Here is an 18,776-nt window from a genome sequence, read left to right on the forward strand (position 1 = left end):
TACAATTAAAAACATTTTGGGCCGGGGGCCGGGCTGTATATATGCGCACTAATTGACTGAAAGAGTACGCACTTGGCGCGATGATGTCATGTTATCCATGGAAAAATGCTTTTTTAGACAATATGATTTGCCTGAGCGGCTAGGAGACCCCGAGAGTAACAAGCGCTTGCCTTGTTGCCTTTCCATTAAGAACAATAAATTATTATTTTTTTAGTATAAGTTTGCTGGTTTCAAGAAATGTAATGCCGAGCACATATCATTATGTCAAGATAATGGCACTAGCATTTACTTAATTTGAGAATATTTTTCAACATATTGAGCAAAAAGGACTCTTTTTTTTTTTTTTTTTTTTTTTTCTACCAAGAAAAGTGCACGTGTTATTAGTGAGAATATACTTATTTTAAGGTCATTTTTGGGTTCATTGAAGTTAGCTAATTGTACTTGTTTTGGAAAGTCTTGACAAGCCAAATTTTCTTGTTCTATTGGCAGATAATTTTGCTTAGTTCAAATAAAATACCCCTCTTTTTTTTTTTTCTCCTACCAAGAAAAGTGCACGTGTTATTAGTGAGAATATACTTATTTTAAGCTATTTTTGGGTTCATTGAAGTTAGCTAATTGTACTTGATTTGGAAAGTCTTGACAAGCCAAATTTTCGTGTTCTATTGGCAGATAATTTTGCTTAGTTCAAATAAAATACCCCTAATTTTTTTTTATTTTTTTTTTCCTACCAAGAAAAGTGCACGTGTTATTAGTGAGAATATACTTATTTGAAGCTATTTTTGGGTTCATTGAAGTTAGCTAATTGTACTTGTTTTGGAAAGTCTTGACAAGCCAAATTTTCTTGTTCTATTGGCAGATAATTTTGCTTAGTTCAAATAAAATACCCCTAATTTTTTTTTTTTTTTTTTTTTTTCCTACCAAGAAAAGTGCACGTGTTATTAGTGAGAATATACTTATTTTAAGGTAATTTTTGGGTTAATTGAAGTTAGCTAATTGTACTTGTTTTGGAAAGTCTTGACAAGCCAAATTTTCTTGTTCTATTGGCAGATAATTTTGCTTAGTTCAAATAAAATACCCCTAATTTTTTTTTTTTTTTTTTTTTTCCTACCAAGAAAAGTGCACGTGTTATTAGTGAGAATATACTTATTTTAAGGTACTTTTTGGGTTCATTGAAGTTAGCTAATTGTACTTGTTTTGGAAAGTATTGACAAGCCAAATTTTCTTGTTCTATTGGCAGATAATTTTGCTTAGTTCAAATAAAATACCCCTAATTTTTTTTTTTTTTTTTTTTTTCCTACCAAGAAAAGTGCACGTGTTATTAGTGAGAATATACTTATTTTAAGGTAATTTTTGGGTTCATTGAAGTTAGCTAATTGTACTTGTTTTGGAAAGTCTTGACAAGCCAAATTTTCGTGTTCTATTGGCAGATAATTTTGCTTAGTTCAAATAAAATACCCCTAATTTTTTTCTTTTTTTTTTCCTACCAAGAAAAGTGCACATGTTATTAGTGAGAATATACTTATTTTAAGGTAATTTTTGGGTTCATTGAAGTTAGCTAATTGTACTTGTTTTGGAAAGTCTTGACAAGCCAAATTTTCTTGTTCTATTGGCAGATAATTTTGCTTAGTTCAAATAAAATACCCCTCTTTTTTTTTTTTTTTTTTTCTCCTACCAAGAAAAGTGCACGTGTTATTAGTGAGAATATACTTATTTTAAGGTAATTTTTGGGTTCATTGAAGTTAGCTAATTGTACTTGTTTTGGAAAGTCTTGACAAGCCAAATTTTCTTGTTCTATTTGCAGATAATTTTGCTTAGTTCAAATAAAATACCCCTACATTTTTTTTATTTGTATTTTTTTCCTACCAAGAAAAGTGCACATATTAGTGAGAATATACTTATTTTAAGGTATTTTTGGGTTAATTGAAGTTAGCTAATTGTACTTGTTTTGGAAAGTCTTGACAAGCCAAATTTTCTTGTTCTATTGGCAGATAATTTTGCTTAGTTCAAATAAAATACCCCTAATTTTATTTAATTTTTTTCTTGTTTTTGAACACTGACTTTTTGCAGTGTGTGTGTGTCCTAGTAGTGATATTATTTTTAAGTCTATTTCTCACAGAATGTTATTCAAAGCGGTGACACTTTGTTGTCCTGCAGACGTGGTGGAGCGTCTGGTCAACGAGCTCGGTGCTCTGCTGAAGATGTTGGATCATGAGAGCGTCAGCCCCGCCACCGCAGACAAGATGGCGTCCGTACGCAACATCCTGGACGCGCTGTCAGGTCAGTTGAATCATTTCCTACAGGTTCTGATATAGGAAGTAGAAGCTCACCGGGGACGGGCAGTAACAAGCTACATGTAGCGAAGCTACGTAGCATGACTACATTTCCCAGGCGGTAGCGGCACTACTTTTTGAACAAGTACAATGACCTGGATGAATGACAAAATTATTGATGATTGGTTGGTGTTCGTATGATGAGTCACAATCGGCTAAGGTTAGGGCGAAATATCACTGACTGGGTAAGGCGGGTCATGGAAACCAGGACGCAAAGACATAACAGATACGCACTCACGTCACATGACGACGAGGGAGTCCGAGACAGAGGGACGCATCAAGCTGACGACTCAAAAAAAAAGAAAGATACTTGAGAATGTCAGAGGGATTCTCTCCCGCAGATTACATTTTCCTTTAGTGATGAAGACGACGTGCAGGAAACCCACAATAATGCATGTCCTTGGCCATTTTTAGGCATATCTATGTGTTTAGAGAAAACAACGCCCAAAACCTTAACTGCTCTCTTCATCTAAGACGTCCGACACAAATTTAGGAACACACATTAAAGTGAGTTGAGTTTGTGACAAGTTTTACTGCACGTAACCATTACCTACTGTTCCCAAACAACACACAAGTCATTGGGTTTTTTTGGTCAAGATATAGATAGATGCTGTTTTTTTATTTTACTGGAGGCAGAGAAAATGAATAACAATAAAGGGGTGGGCCAAAGAAAAGGCAAACTAAAATAAATAAATATATATATATATATTAGAGCTGCAACAACTAATCGATTAAAATCGATTATAAAAATAGTTGGCGATTAATGTAGTCATCGATTCGTTGGATCTATGCTATGCGCATGCGCAGAGGCAATTTTTTTAATTTTTTCAATTTATTTTTTATTTTTTATGAACCTTTATTTATAAACTGCCACATGTACAAACAGCTGAGAAACAATAATCAAAGTAAGTATGGTGCCAGTATGCAGTTTTTTTTCAATAAAATACTGGAAAGGATAGAAAATGTAGTTTGTCTCTTTTATTCGATTATTAATCGATTAATCGAAGTAATAATCGACAGATTAATCGATGATCAAATTAATCGTTAGTTGCAGCCCTAATACATATATATATATATATATATACCGTATTTCCTTGAATTGGCGCAGGGAATATAGTATTCGCACGTCTAGAATTACTGCCGGGTCAAACTCGTTTCTCAAAATAATTAACGCATGCTTGGCCTTATCGCCGGTTCATTAACGCCGGATCAAATTCGTTTCGCAAAGTATTAATTTTATTATCGCATGTCTATAATTTTCGCCGGGTCAAACTCGTTTCGCAAAATATTTAGCATAGGGCTAGAACATCTGCCGGGTCAAATTCGTTACGTCACGAGTGACGCTTTACCTGTCCTCATTTTCAAAATGGAGGAAGCTGCTTTCAGTAGTTTGCAATCGCACAAAGGAAAAAAGATAAAGAGCTATTCAGTAGGATTTAAGGTCCAAGCTATTGAATACCGGTACAGTATGCTAAAAAGAACAGTAAGCAGCTATGTTTTATTAATATACCGTAGCTGCGTGTGTCAAATACTGTATGAGTCATTAAACCTCCTGGTGGTAGAGGGCGCTGCCGCGCTAGTGATCCTTCTTGCGACTTCCGGTATTGCAGAAGAAGTGACAACACGCAGCAAGAGATTTTTTTTTCTTTTTTTCTCTCGCCTGAACTTTTACTTTTAACATGGAGGATTACATACCGGTATCTAAAATAAAACAGTTTTCTAAACTGGACTTTCAATGGAAGCAGGAAGTAATAATTAAAGGAATATCTCCATCGAGACAGAGAGACTTTTAAAACTGAAGAAAGAAAATAAGGAAGACTTCTATAACCAAGTTATCGACGCTTTTGGTCAGAAGGAGCTGCAAATGGACTCCATTTATAAGTACAGGTAAGACCATAACAACGTTTTTTTTATTAAATGTGCTTTTCATGATGGTATGCTTACATCACACTCAAAGCGCACGCCTAAATTTACCGCATTCCTTTTGGGAAACGCCGGAGTGAGAAGAGGGTTTTAAAATAATTACCGCATGCACGGCCATCCCGCCGGCTTCCGGTAAACGCCGGAGTGACAGGAGGTTTTAAATGAATTAACGCCCCTGCGGCTATTCAAGGAAATACGGTATATATGTGTGTGTGTATAGTCAAGGTTTCTGTGGTTTATCCGTTATACAGTGCTCGATACCGGGGTAGAGCAGAATATACCTTAGGTCAGGAGAAAACACAGAGGCTATTTCATCCCTACAAGCCTGTTTCGCAGGTTTCCTTGCTCTTCAGGGGATTTTAAAACCCCTTAGTTTCGGGATGAAATAGCCACACAGAGGCTATTTCCCTGCTCTTCAGGGGATTTTAAAATCCCTTGAAGAGCAGGGAAACCTGCGAAACAGGCTTGTAGGGATGAAATAGCCTCTTTTTTTTCTGACCTAACGTGTGTATATATATAATGTGTATACGTATATATGTACATATGTGTATATGTACAGTATATATATATATATATATATATATATATATATATATATATATATATATATATATATATACATATATATATATATACGTATATATACATATATATATATATACGTATATATATATATATATATATACGTATATATATATATATATACGTATATATATATATATATATATATATACGTATATATATATATGTATATACATATATGTATATGTATGTATGTATGTATATATGTATATATGTATGTATGTATACTGTATATGTGTGTATATGCATGTATATGTATATATATATATATGCATGTATGTGTGTGTGTATATATATATATATATATATATATATATATATATATATATATATATATATATATATATATATATATATATATATATATATATATTTGATGTAGTAAGCTACTTTTGCCGTGTAGCTTGTAGTGCTACTTGCTATAATTCTTCGAGAGTAACTTGTAGCTCAGCTTACTACATTTTCCAAGTAGCTCGCCCATCACTGAAGCTCACGTGTGCTCCGTGGTCTCCTCCCCTTCCACAGTCAGCGGATCCGATGTTTACATGAACAGCTGTCTCTATGGCAACGGCACCAGCTTCGTCGAGTCTCTGTTTGACCACTTTGGTGAGTCCATACAGTGTCCGCCCCGAGGTCCGCGAAAGGTTCTGACGACGACACGTTTGTTGCCCCAGCAGACTGTGATCTACAGGCGCTCAGCACCTCTCCTGTCCAGCAGAGGGAGCCCACAGAGGAAGAGGAGGAGACGCCCCCTAACAAATCGGTAGGTGTCACACTTCTTCGGTTGTCAGGCGTGCGCTCACACCTTCATGTCGTGTCCTCAGATCCCCACTGACACGCCCCCTCCACTGCCTGCCACGCCCCTCCCTGAGGACTACTACGAGGAGGCGGTTCCTCTTCACTCGGGCTCCGCCCCCCAGTACTTCACCACCAACATGGACCGTGGGTTCCCCTAACACACACACACACACACTACAACATCCATCATGCTATTGACATTCCTGCACATGCTAGCGCTACCTTTCGTCTCTCGCCCACTCACTTACTCGTCACTCACCCCACATACTGCCATTCTTAAAGGAGCACACACACACGCATACGCTACTCTCTCAACAGCTGCTTTAAAACACCCCTCGCCAAATGTGGCGATTAGTATTAGCACCTTTGCTTCAAACTTAGGTAAACATTTCAATAATAAGCATTCAGATCCTGCACAAGGAGTTATAAGGAGTGACAGGTAATAAAGTAGTTGTTACACCTGTCCTGCTGTTCGGTCCGGTGCAGACCATAGTCGAGGAGCAGAGGGAAGACGTACTCTTCAGGGATGCCATTTCAATGCCTTTAATTTATATTTTACCCTTTTAAAACAGTTATTTGACTGTGAGTATTTAATGTAGTGTAAGATTTTCTGTCAAAATAAAGCCAAAATTTAAATTTTTTGTAGTTCCCTTAATTTGGAAAAGTATCGAAAGTATCAAAAAGTATCGATATACATGCATCGGTATGCATTCGCTACTCTCACAACAGCTGCTTTAAAACACGGCTTGCCAAATGTGGCGATTAGTATTAGCACTTTTGCTTCCAACTTAGGTATCAGTGTGTGAATATGTTGAATATGTATGTGAATGTGGAAATAGTGTCAAAGCGCTTTGAGTTCCTTAAAAAAAGGTAGAAAAGCGCTATACAAGTATAACCCATAGGTAAACATTTCAATAATAAGCATTCAGATCTGCACACAAGGAGTTATAAAAAGTGACAGGTAATAATGCAGTCGTTACACCTGTCCTGCTGTTCGGTCCGGTGCAGACCGTAGTCAAGGAGCACAGAGAAGACGTTCCCTTCAGGGTCGATGCCATTTTAATACCTTTTAATTTATATTTTAACCTTGTTCTTTGACTGTGATTGTTTAATGTAGTGTAAGATTTTCTTTCAAAATAAAGCCAATATTGACATTTTCCGTAATTTCCTTTATTTGGAAAAGTATCGATATACACTACCGTTCAAAAGTTTGGGGTCACATTGAAATGTCCTTATTTTTGAAGGAAAAGCACTGTACTTTTCAATGAAGATAACTTTAAACTAGTCTTAACTTTAAAGAAATACACTCTATACATTGCTAATGTGGTAAATGACTATTCTAGCTGCAAATGTCTGCTTTTTGGTGCAATATCTACATATGTGTATAGAGGCCCATTTCCAGCAACTATCACTCCAGTGTTCTAATGGTACAATGTGTTTGCTCATTGGCTCAGAAGGCTAATTGATGATTAGAAAACCCTTGTGCAATCATGTCCACACATCTGAAAACAGTTTAGCTCGTTACAGAAGCTACAAAACTGACCTTCCTTTGAGCAGATTGAGTTTCTGGAGCATCACATTTGTGGGGTCAATTAAACGCTCAAAATGGCCAGAAAAAAGAGAACTTTCCTCTGAAACTCGACAGTCTATTGTTGTTCTTAGAAATGAAGGCTATTCCACAAAATTGTTTGGGTGACCCCAAACTTTTGAATTGTAGTGTACATTTTGGTACCGGTACCGGTACTAAATTATTGGTATCGGGACAACCCTTGTATTCGCACAGCCTAGGAGCTGGTAAACTACAAAACCTGTCGATCTTTAAACTCCTTGTGCAGATCTGACTGCTTGTTATTTAGATGTTTACCTTAGTTTGAAGCAAAGGTGGTAATACCCATCGCCACCTTTGGCGAGGCCTGTTTTCAAGCCGGCACTTCCGCGTTTAACATGTCACCTTTTATTGACCGTTTTGAAGCCCAAATACCTTCATATTGCGCTTCTCGCACACTTTTTATTAACCAGTAGAATTGCCGGGTTTTTTTCCCCATTCTTCCTCTCCACACTGTTTCTGCTTGTATGCACTCTATGCTCTGTGTGCGCGTTTTGACACACTCAACAACATGCGCCTCGGCTCTGTACGTTTTTCAAAGTCAGTATAGTATTGTTTTTAATTCATTAGTACCACGGTACTGTATTAGTACCGGTATAGCGTACAACCCTAAGTCACGGTGTAATGTTAATTTGTCTGCCTTGTCTTTTTCTCCAGCAGCTTCCAGGAACTCCGAGGAAGACGCCTACTATGAAGATGCAGACAACAACTACCCCACCACCAGGATCAACGGGCCTCCCAAAAACTCCTGTCAGTCCGCCACAATCCCCCAGGTCAGTCTTCCGGGAAGACTGACCTGTGTTCTTCCTGTGCGCAGATAACGACTCCGACGCTCTGAGCAGCTCCTACGAGTCGTACGAGGAGGAGGAAGAGGAGGCCAAAGGACAGGGTCCTCCTCAGAGATGGGCCGCGGACGGCAGTCCGGACGGCCCGGTCCAGGACTGCAGGATTTGCGCTTTCCTGATGCGGAAGAAGCGCTTCGGCCAGTGGTCCAAACAGCTGGTGGTGGTCCGAGACAGCAAACTACAGGTGAGAGACCCCGTTCCTGGCCATACAATGACTTGTTGTCCTGGCTTGACTCTGTGTGTGTGTGTGTGTGTGTGTGTGTGTGTGTGTGTGTGTGTGTGTGTGTGTGTGTGTGTGTGTGTGTGTGTGTGTGTGTGTGTGTGTGTGTGTGTGTGTGTGTGTGTGTGTGTGTGTGTGTGTGTGTGTGTGTGTGTGTGTGTGTGTGTGTGTGTGTGTGTGTGTGTGTGTGTGTGTGTGTGTGTGTGTGTGTGTGTGTGTGTGTGTAGTGCTACAAAAGCATCAAGGAGAGCACCCCCCACACGGAGCTCCCTCTCAACCTGTGCAACGTCATTTACGTCTACAAGGAGGGTCGCAAGAAGAGACACGAGCTGCGCTTCTCTCTGCCGGGCGGAGAGGTTCTGGTTCTGGCTGTGCAGAGCAAGGAACAAGCCCAGAGATGGCTCAAAGTATGTGTGTGTGTGTTTGGACAACTGGATGTTATTGTTATCTTGTTGTTGTTGTTGTTTGCGTGTGCAGGTCGTGCAAGACGTCGGCAGCCAGTGTGGCAACATGGACGGCCTGAGCGGATCCACCTCTCCCGTAGTCCACAGGAAGGTGGAGCTGGACAAGGTGCCTACACACTAGGGCAGTGTTTTTCAACCACTGTGCCGCGGCACACTGGCGTGAGATACGGTCTGGTGTGCCGTGGGAGATGATCTAATTTCACCTATTTGGGTTAAAAATATTTTTTGCAAACCAGTAATTATAGTCTGCAAATCATGTGTTGTTGTTGAGTGTCGGTGCTGTCTAGAGCTCGGCAGAGTAACCGTGTAATACCATACCATATATCAGTAGGTGGCAGCAGGTAGCTACCGTATTTATCGGAGTATAAGTCGCACCGGAGTATAAGACGCACCTGCCGAAAATGCATAATAAAGAAGGAAAAAAACATATATAAGTCGCGCTGGAGTATAAGTCGCACTTTTTGGGGAAATTTATTTGATAAAACCCAACGCCAAGAATAGACATTTCAGTGTTTCCCATAAACTGCCAACATACCTGTGGCGGTGGGGGCGTGGCTATGGGCGTGGTCACCGTGACATCATCGAGTAATTTGCATAATTTACTACAATGATATGATTCTCTCTAAAAAGGTTCAAAAAATGTATACTTACTAATTAATAATAACAGTTTTGTTTTCAACGTCCATCCATCCATCCATTTTACAATATAATTGCAACACTTTATGTACATATTTATATACAGATTTGAACAATAAGTTATTCACTGAAATATATTTATTAATTGTGGTTCTTACAAAAAATATATCTTATAGAATATAAAAGCTAAAATGTCTCTTAAAGCTCTGCCCCTTTAATTAGTGCATACTAAATAATTTAACTTTAGCCTACTACTACAACCATATTATTTACCAGCAACATAAAGTGAAACAGAGGCAGAGGTGTCCTGCCACAGTCAGTAACAAATAAACAGAAAACAGTAGTGGTCAAATACAAATAAGGCAACAAGAGAAGTATCCTACACTTCTCTTTTGTAAAGTAAATGTGAACAGCCTATATGGGCATCTACATCAACTATATGATTTACCTGAGAAGCTGGACAGGACAACAACAAAAAAAACAAAAAAAATAGTTTAAAAATTTTTTTTAAATTTTTTTTATTTCTTGTGCGGCCCGGTACCAATCGGTCCACGGACCGGTACCGGGTGGTTGGGGACCACTGCTTTAGAGTGTAAAGTAGAGCTTATCTACTTATCATCAGTGGATAATACCAATCATAATAATACATCACTAATATTATGATCATGTTATTATTAGTGCATCTCCCCCCCGTTTTTCAAAACTCGTGACAACTTTAATGAAGGGTCCTTGAACACACCACAGTTATGTACAAAAGTAAAACTTGTTCATGACAGTTCCTAATGCTTTTGCCTTTCTTCTATCATGTGATTCAAAAATGCTTGTGCTTTGCGTGAAGGCTTCAGGGTGAGCTTTGATGACCTTATGACGTCTGTGTTGCGTAATAGCTCTCATGCTATCCAGGTGGATGGAACTATTTTGTATTTTTGATTCAAGAACGTTTATTATTAAACTTATATTTGTTTTATATTACGTTACAACCTTTTTTTTTTTATAACTGACAAAAAAACTAAATATTCAAACCCCCTCCCCGCCCACTCTATGCGGTGACATCATCATCATTAGACGTTTAAATATTCACAGTTATTTCTGCCCCGACTGCTGCAGGCTGACAAGCACATGTCAGACTCGGACAGTGGACCGACAGCAGACGGTCAACCAGCCACACCTGGACCTGGACCAGGACCTGGAGCTGGACCAGGACCTGGACCTGGACCAGGACCAGGACCAGGACCAGGACCTGGACCTGGACCTGGACGGGATGCTGCCGACACACTCAGTAGGTTTACACTGCCGAGTAATAATATCTATATGTTTTACTGGCTGTAATCATTTTTAGCAATACAACAGCACCCATCAGGTACATTGCCCCCTAGTGGTCGTGTTTGTTATAAATAGTTGTAGTTAATATGGTTAGTAGTTATAATTAGTTGTAGACAGTTAAGGTTAGTAGTTGTTACAATTAGTTGTGGTTAACAAGATTAAAAGCTTTTTATAATAAGTTGTAGTTAAGATTTGTAGATATAATTAGTTGTATTTACTTTTAGCTAATAATGTTAGTAGTTGTTATTAGTTGTAGTTAATAAGGTTAGTAGTTGTTAGAATTAGTTGTATTTATTAGGGTTAGTAGTTGTTAGAATTAGTTAGGCTTAGTAGTTAAAAAATAATTGTAGTTAATAAGATTAATAGTTGTTATAATTAGTTGCAGTTAATAAGGTTAGTAGTTGTTATAAATAGTTGCAGTTATTAAGGTTAGTGGTTATCATTTGTTGCAGCTAATAAGGTTAGTAGTTGTTATAATTAGTTGTAGTTATTAAGTTTAATAGTTGTTATAATTCATTTTAGTTAAGGTTAGTCATTTTTATAATTTGTTTTAGTTAAGGTTAGTAGTTATAATTAATTGTAGTTAACAAGGTTAGTAGTTTTTATAATTAGTTATAGTTAACAAGGTTAGTAGTTGTTAGAATACATTTTAGTTCAGGTTTGTAGTTGTTGGAATTAGTTTGAGTTAAGGTTAGTAGTTGTTATAATTAGTTAGTTAATAAGGTTAGTAGTTATATACAGTTTTAGTTAATAACATTAGTAGTTGTGATAAATAGTTTTAGTTAATAACATTAGTAGTTGTGATAAATAGTTTTAGTTAATAAGGCTATTAGTTGTAAAACATAATTGTAGTTAATAAGGTTAGTAGTTGTTAGAATAAGTTGGTTAATGTTAGTAGTTATAAATATTTTTAGTTAATAACATTAGTAGTTGTGATAAATAGTTTTAGTTAATAAGGTTATTAGTTGTAAAACATAATTGTAGTTAATAAGGTTAGTAGTTGTTAGAATAAGTTGGTTAATGTTAGTAGTTATAAATACTTTTAGTTAATAAGATTAGTAGTTGTGATAAATAGTTTTAGTTAAGGTTATTAGTTGTTAAACATAATTGTAGTTAATAAGATTAGTAGTTATAATTAGTTGTAGTTAAGGTTAGTAGTTGTTATAATTTGATGTAGTTAATAGGGTTACTAGTTGTTAGAATGAATTGCAGTTAATAAGGTTACTAGTTATACATAGTTTTAGTTGATAAGGTTAGGAGTTGTAAAAAATAGTTGTATAGTTAATACAGTTAGAAGTTGTAAATAGCTGTAGTTAATAAGGTTAGTAGCTGTGATAATTTGTTGCAGTTAACAAGGGTACTAGTTACAATTAGTTGCAGTTAATAAGGTTAGTAGTTGTTATAATTAGTTGTAGTTAATAAGATTAGTAGTTGTTATAATTTGTTGTATTTAACAAGATTATTAGTTGTAATTAATTAGTTTAGTAGTTGTATTTAATAAGATTAGTTGTTGTTATAATTAGTTGTATTTAACAAGATTAGTAGTGTTTATAATTAGTTGTATTTAATAAGATTAGTAGTTATGATTAGTTGTATTCAACAAGATTAGTAGTTGTTATAATTAGTTGTGTTTAACAAGATTAGTAGTTGTTATAATTAGTTGTGTTCAACAAGATTAGTAGTTGTTATAATTAGTTGTGTTTAACAAGATTAGTAGTTGTTATAATTAATTGTATTCAACAAGATTAGTAGTTGTTATAATTAGTTGTATTTAATAAGATTAGTAGTGTTTATAATTAGTTGTATTTAATAAGATTAGTAGTTGTTATAATTAATTGTATTCAACAAGATTAGTAGTTATAATTAGTTGTATTCAACAAGATTAGTAGTTGTTATAATTAGTTGTATTCAACAAGATTAGTAGTGTTTATAATTAGTTGTATTTAATAAGATTAGTAGTTGTTATAATTAGTTGTATTCAACAAGATTAGTAGTTGTTATAATTAGTTGTATTCAACAAGATTAGTAGTGTTTATAATTAGTTGTATTTAATAAGATTAGTAGTTGTTATAATTAGTTGTATTCAACAAGATTAGTAGTTGTTATAATTAGTTGTATTTAACAAGATTAGTAGTTGTTATAATTAGTTGTGTTTAACAAGATTAGTAGTTGTTATAATTAATTGTATTCAACAAGATTAGTAGTTGTTATAATTAGTTGTATTCAACAAGATTAGTAGTTGTTATAATTAGTTGTGTTTAACAAGATTAGTAGTTGTTATAATTAGTTGTATTCAACAAGATTAGTAGTTGTTATAATTAGTTGTGTTTAACAAGATTAGTAGTTGTTATAATTAGTTGTATTTAACAAGATTAGTAGTTGTTATAATTAGTTGTGTTTAACAAGATTAGTAGTTGTTATAATTAATTGTATTCAACAAGATTAGTAGTTGTTATAATTAGTTGTATTCAACAAGATTAGTAGTTGTTATAATTAGTTGTGTTTAACAAGATTAGTAATTGTTATAATTAATTGTATTTAACAAGATTAGTAGTTGTTATAATTAGTTGTGTTTAACAAGATTAGTAGTTGTTATAATTAGTTGTGTTTAACAAGATTAGTAGTTATAATTAGTTGTTTAACAAGATTAGTAGTTGTTATAATTAGTTGTGTTTAACAAGATTAGTAGTTGTTATAATTAGTTGTATTCAATAAGATTAGTAGTTGTTATAATTAGTTGTGTTTAACAAGATTAGTAGTTGTTATAATTAATTGTATTTAACAAGATTAGTAGTTGTTATAATTAGTTGTATTCAACAAGATTAGTAGTTGTTATAATTAGTTGTATTTAACAAGATTAGTAGTTGTTATAATTAGTTGTATTCAACAAGATTAGTAGTTGTTATAATTAGTTGTGTTTAACAAGATTAGTAGTTGTTATAATTAATTGTATTTAACAAGATTAGTAGTTGTCTTCTGTCTCGTGTTTACTGAGTGAAAGAGCAACAGGATGTGAGACGTGAGCAGATATGACGTCCTTCCTGTCCTCTTCCTGGTATTGTGTTCCACGGACATCACAGGAAGTGATGGATGCTGAACAAACACACACACACACACACACACACGCACACACACACACACACACCCGTGTTTAACAGTAAAAGACGAATTAAACACATGTATGTGTAAAGAGGTGGTGGCATCCCGTGAGGCTCCGCCCCCCCAGGTGCACTGTGACATCACCAGTGATGTACTGTTTGATTTCAGGCAAAGGAAAACGCGGTGCCTTCTCGGAGCTGACGGGATCGATGAGCCGAGCGGCCGGGAAGAAGATCAACCAAATCATCACCTTCTCCAAACGCAAGACGCCCGCCGGTCACCATGACGACCCTCGTTGCGGTGAGCCTCAGCGCGCCACCCCCAAACACGGCCGTCATAATGTCTCCGCCTTTCCCCCCCAGGCTATCTGAGCGTGTGCGTGGGCGGAGTCTGGAAGGATCGCTGGTGCACGCTGCGAGCGGGGAGTCTGCACCTGCTGAGGGACCCGGGCGACCAGCGGCCTCCCGTCATGGTGGTCCCCTTGAGGGGGGGCGAGGTGGTCCCGGGGGGCTGTGGCCCCAAGCATCCCTTTTCCTTCCGCATCCTTCAGGGAGGCGTGGAGCTGGCGTCCTTGGAGGTAAAGGTGTGACATCATCAGCGCGGCTGACGGTCACGGCCACGCTTGTCTGTGCTCCTCCTCCAGGCCGGCTGCTCGGAGACGCTGGGACGCTGGCTGGGGGTCCTGTTCGCCGAGACGGGCAACGCCACGCTACCCGATGAGCTTCACTACGACTACATCGACGTGGACACCTTGACGGACATACGCCACGCCGCCAGACACTCCTTCCTGTGAGACTTCCTGCACCGTCCCCACGTCCTGCTTTAACTTGACCCACTAACGTTGGCGCTGCCTCAGGTGGGCAACCTCCGCCGCCGCCGCCGTGGACCCCACCACGTACGATGACGTTTACGAGAGTGTGGAGGTGAGCTCGCCGTCCGCCCGGGCGTGTCGGCCGCGCGCTTGACGCCCACGTGTCCCCCCCCCCCCCGCAGGACGACGAGGACGAGGGCAGGGCCAGGGGCGGCCAGGTGAGACGCCACGCCTCCTTCTCCAGCAGGGACTCCGAGAAGACGGAGCAGCAGGCCGCCGTCAAGAGACACGCCTCCAGTGAGGGACACGCCCTTTTTTGCACTACTTTGTACAACGTGGCCGCCTTCCTCATGTCTTCCCCCCCCCCCCGTCAGACGTCAACCAGTACGGACGCTACGGGAAACTGCGAGCGGAGGAGGACGCCAGACGCTACCTGACGCAGCGGGAGGAGCTGGAGGGGCAGAAGGAGCGGCTCAGGAACGCCCTCGTCTCCCTGCGCAGGGAGAAGAAAGACTTGAAGAGCGGCGGCGGGACAGGTGAGGGACGAGGCGCGGCCCCCGCCCAAACTCGCGCTCAATGTGTGTGTGTGTTTGAAGATGGCGGCGTGGAGCGGCGGCTGGCCCAGCTGGAAGTGCTGTGCAAGCAGAAGGAGGAGGAGAGGGTGGAGCTAGAACTCCGACTGACCGAAGTCAAGGACAACCTCAGCAAGTCACTGGCCAGGGGACAGCTGGCTCCGCCCACCAACGCCACCGTCACCTCCAAGGTAGGAGGCCGTTCTCACCATCTGTCAGACAAACGTGTTCACAGTGACTGCGTGTGTGTGCGTGTGCGTGTGTGTGTGTGCGTGTGTGTGTGTGTGTGTGTGTGTGTGTGTGTGTGCACGTGTGTGTGCACGTGTGTGTGTGTGTGTGCACACAGAAGCAGGACAAGAAAGTGGACAAAGTTTACAATGACATCATTCCCGTCAACTCAGCGTCCGAACTCCGCAAACGACCGCCATCGCTCTACGCCTCCTCCAAAGTCAATGTCATGCAGAAGGCAAAGGTGTGTACATACGAGTGTGTGTGTGTGTGTGTGTGTGTGTGTGTGTGTGTGTGTGTGTGTGTGTGTGTGTGTGTGTGTGTGTGTGTGTGTGTGTGTGTGTGTGTGTGTGTGTGTGTGTGTGTGTGTGTGTGTGTGTGTGTGTGTGTGTGTGTGTGTGTGTGTGTGTGTGTGTGTGTGTGTTTGTTTGTGTGTGTGTGTTTGTGTGTGTGTGTGTTCTGGCAATGCTTACTTAATGGGGACATCGCTCTGTTTACACAGTCACCTTTAGGGGACCTCTGATGGTATGGGGACAAAAAAAAAACAGGTCCCCTAAAGGGAAACCTTTTTAAATGATAGTCAGATCCATTCTGCCATCCATTCTTGAAATTTGGGTTACTTTGTTTACGTGTTTCAAATATTGGTAAAAGAGAAAATTAATGTTCTTGAAAAGTGAAACATTTGTTATCCTGGCATTAATAGTACTGTGATTCTGTATGGTATCCATCCTTAGTTAAAGGCCTACTGAAAGCCACTACTAGCGACCACGCAGTCTGATAGTTTATATATCAATGATGACATCTGAACATTGCAACACATGCCAATACGGCCGGGTTAACTTATAAAGTGACATTTTAAATTTCCCGCGAAACTTCCGGTTGAAAACGTCTATGTATGATGACGTATGCGCGTGACGTCAATCGTTGAAACGGAAGTATTGGCACCCCATTGAATCCAATACAAAAAGCTCTGTTTTCATCTCAAAATTCCACAGTATTCTGGACATCTGTGTTGGTGAATCTTTTGCAATTTGTTTAATGAACAATGGAGACTGCAAAGAAGAAAGCTGTAGGTGGGATCGGTGTATTAGCGGCTGGCTGCAGCAACACAACCAGGAGGACTTTGACTTGGATAGCAGACGCGCTATCCGACGCTAGCCGCCGATTGCACGGATGATCGGGTGAAGTCCTTTGTCCTTCCGTCGATCGCTGGAACGCAGGTGAGCACGGGTGTTGATGAGCAGATGAGGGCTGGCTGGCATAGGTGGAGCGCTAATGTTTTTATCATAGCTCTGTGAGGTCCCGTTGCTAAGTTAGCTTCAATGGTGTCGTTAGCAACAGCATTGTTAAGCTTCGCCAAGCTGGGATCTATTAACCGTGTAGTTACATGTCCATGGTTTAATAGTATTGTTGATTTTCTGTCTATCCTTCCAGTCAGGGATTTATTTATTTTGTTTCTATCTGCATTTGAGCCCGATGCTGTCACGTTAGCTCCGTAGCTAAAGAGCTTCGCCGATGTATTGTCGTGGAGATAAAAGTCACTGTGAATGTCCATTTCGCGTTCTCGACTCTCATTTTCAAGAGGATATAGTATCCCAGGTGGTTTAAAATACAAATCCGTGATCCACAATAGAAAAAGGAGAAAGTGTGGAATCCAATGAACCCTTGTACCTAAGTTACGGTCAGAGCGAAAAAAGATACGTCCTGCACTGCACTCTAGTCCTTCACTCTCACTTTCCTCATCCTTAAATCTTTCATCCTCGCTCAAATTAATGGGGTAATCGTCGCTTTCTCGGTCCGAATCTCTCGCTGCTGGTGTAAACAATGGGAAAATGTGAGGAGTCCTTCCTCCGGTGATGTCACGCTACTTCCGGTACAGGCAAGGCTTTTTTTTATCAGCGACCAAAAGTTGCGAACTTTATCGTCGATGTTCTCTACTAAATCCTTTCAGCAAAAATATGGCAATATCGCGAAATGATCAAGTATGACACATAGAATGGATCTGCTATCCCCGTTTAAATAAAAAAATTCATTTCAGTAGGCCTTTAAAACTAATATATTTTTCCAAAAACAAAATCTGGTTTAGTGTTCCTTAGGATGACATTTTCATACAGCATGATTATAAAACATTATTACCTTAAAGTATGATTCACATTCAGAATTTTCCATCCTTCTATATATGGTAGTTGGAGTCGCAGACAACTTCATTACTGCTAAATAGCAGTTTTCAGTAATGTCACAGAAGATGCAGGATTTGCTTGAACATTTAAGTGGGGAAACTTCCTATAAGAGGACAGCTGTAGTGCTGTATTCTGAGGATCATGTCATATTTCATTTGAACTTTTTTTTTTTTTAAATGGTCCTCAGTATTTACGTACAAATTTGTTTGAATTATGCAAAATTATTTAAATTTGGTCCCCATGAACCATATTAACTCTTTTTCCCCAGAGTCCCCAGTAAGAATGATCAGCACATTACTTCATCAATCCAGAGATTTAAAGACATGTATGAGCTAACTGGGCAGTGGCCATTTTACACCATTTTTTTTATGCCTCCACAACCTGTAGAAAGGGTGGTCCCCACAAGTGATGATCAAAAACTTGGTACACTTTCCAAATGATAACCAGTGTGTGTGTTGTGTGTGTGTGTGTGTGTGTGTGTGTGTGTGTGTGCGTGCGTGCGCGCGAGAGAGAGAGATACACGCGGGTGCTCGGGCTGTGAATCATTGAGCACCACATGATTCGATTCGATTCTTAAGTGTAACAATTCCATTCCAAACGATTCTCGATTCAATATCCATACTTTTTAGTAACATTTGGTGCCAGTTCTATGATTAACTACCGTATTTTTCGGAGTATAAGTCGCTCCGGAGTATAAGTCGCACCGGCCGAAAATGCATAATAAAGAAGGAAAAAAACATATATAAGTCGCATTTTTTGGGGAAATTTGTTTGATAAAAGCCAACACCAAGAATAGACATTTGAAAGGCAATTTAAAATAAATAAAGAATAGTGAACAACAGGCTGAATAAGTTATGTGAGGCATAAATTACTTACTGAGAACGTGCCTGGTATGTTTACGTAACATATTATAGTAAGAGTCATTCAAATAACTATAACATATAGAACATGCTATACGTTTACCAAACAATCTGTCACTCCTAATCGCTAAATCCCATGAAATCTTATACGTCTAGTCTCTTACGTGAATGAGCGGAATAATATTATTTGATATTTTACGCTAATGTGTTAATAATTTCACAAATAGTCGCCAAACTCTGAAAAAAACTGCGACCTATAGTCCGAAAAATACGGTACATTCCTCCATAAAATAGGTAAA

The 18,776-nt window shown here is 38.8% G+C and overlaps 1 protein-coding gene across 7 annotated transcripts in view; it reads left to right on the forward strand.

Annotated features, from left to right (window-relative positions):
• Positions 1–18,776, forward strand: part of LOC133651195 (actin filament-associated protein 1-like 1) — a 41,493-nt gene that overhangs the window by 17,373 nt on the left and 5,344 nt on the right. Inside the window, exons 2-18 of one of the 7 annotated variants that reach the window (XM_062049211.1) lie at positions 2,155–2,277; positions 5,361–5,441; positions 5,510–5,598; positions 5,660–5,777; positions 7,897–7,989; positions 8,057–8,268; positions 8,532–8,711; positions 8,782–8,874; positions 10,512–10,683; positions 13,995–14,126; positions 14,189–14,403; positions 14,470–14,615; positions 14,683–14,749; positions 14,820–14,934; positions 15,012–15,173; positions 15,234–15,400; positions 15,556–15,681. In XM_062049211.1, the coding sequence (XP_061905195.1) occupies positions 2,155–2,277; positions 5,361–5,441; positions 5,510–5,598; positions 5,660–5,777; positions 7,897–7,989; positions 8,057–8,268; positions 8,532–8,711; positions 8,782–8,874; positions 10,512–10,683; positions 13,995–14,126; positions 14,189–14,403; positions 14,470–14,615; positions 14,683–14,749; positions 14,820–14,934; positions 15,012–15,173; positions 15,234–15,400; positions 15,556–15,681 (2,291 nt within the window). Of the gene's footprint in view, positions 1–2,154; positions 2,278–5,360; positions 5,442–5,509; positions 5,599–5,659; positions 5,778–7,896; positions 7,990–8,056; positions 8,269–8,531; positions 8,712–8,781; positions 8,875–10,511; positions 10,684–13,994; positions 14,127–14,188; positions 14,404–14,469; positions 14,616–14,682; positions 14,750–14,819; positions 14,935–15,011; positions 15,401–15,555; positions 15,682–18,776 lie in introns of all 7 variants that reach the window. The other 6 variants (XM_062049213.1, XM_062049214.1, XM_062049207.1 and 3 more) reach the window with 6 other exon arrangements.

The sequence above is a fragment of the Entelurus aequoreus genome, linkage group LG05 (assembly GCF_033978785.1).
Source record: "Entelurus aequoreus isolate RoL-2023_Sb linkage group LG05, RoL_Eaeq_v1.1, whole genome shotgun sequence".
NCBI classification, from domain to species: Eukaryota; Metazoa; Chordata; class Actinopteri; order Syngnathiformes; family Syngnathidae; genus Entelurus; species Entelurus aequoreus.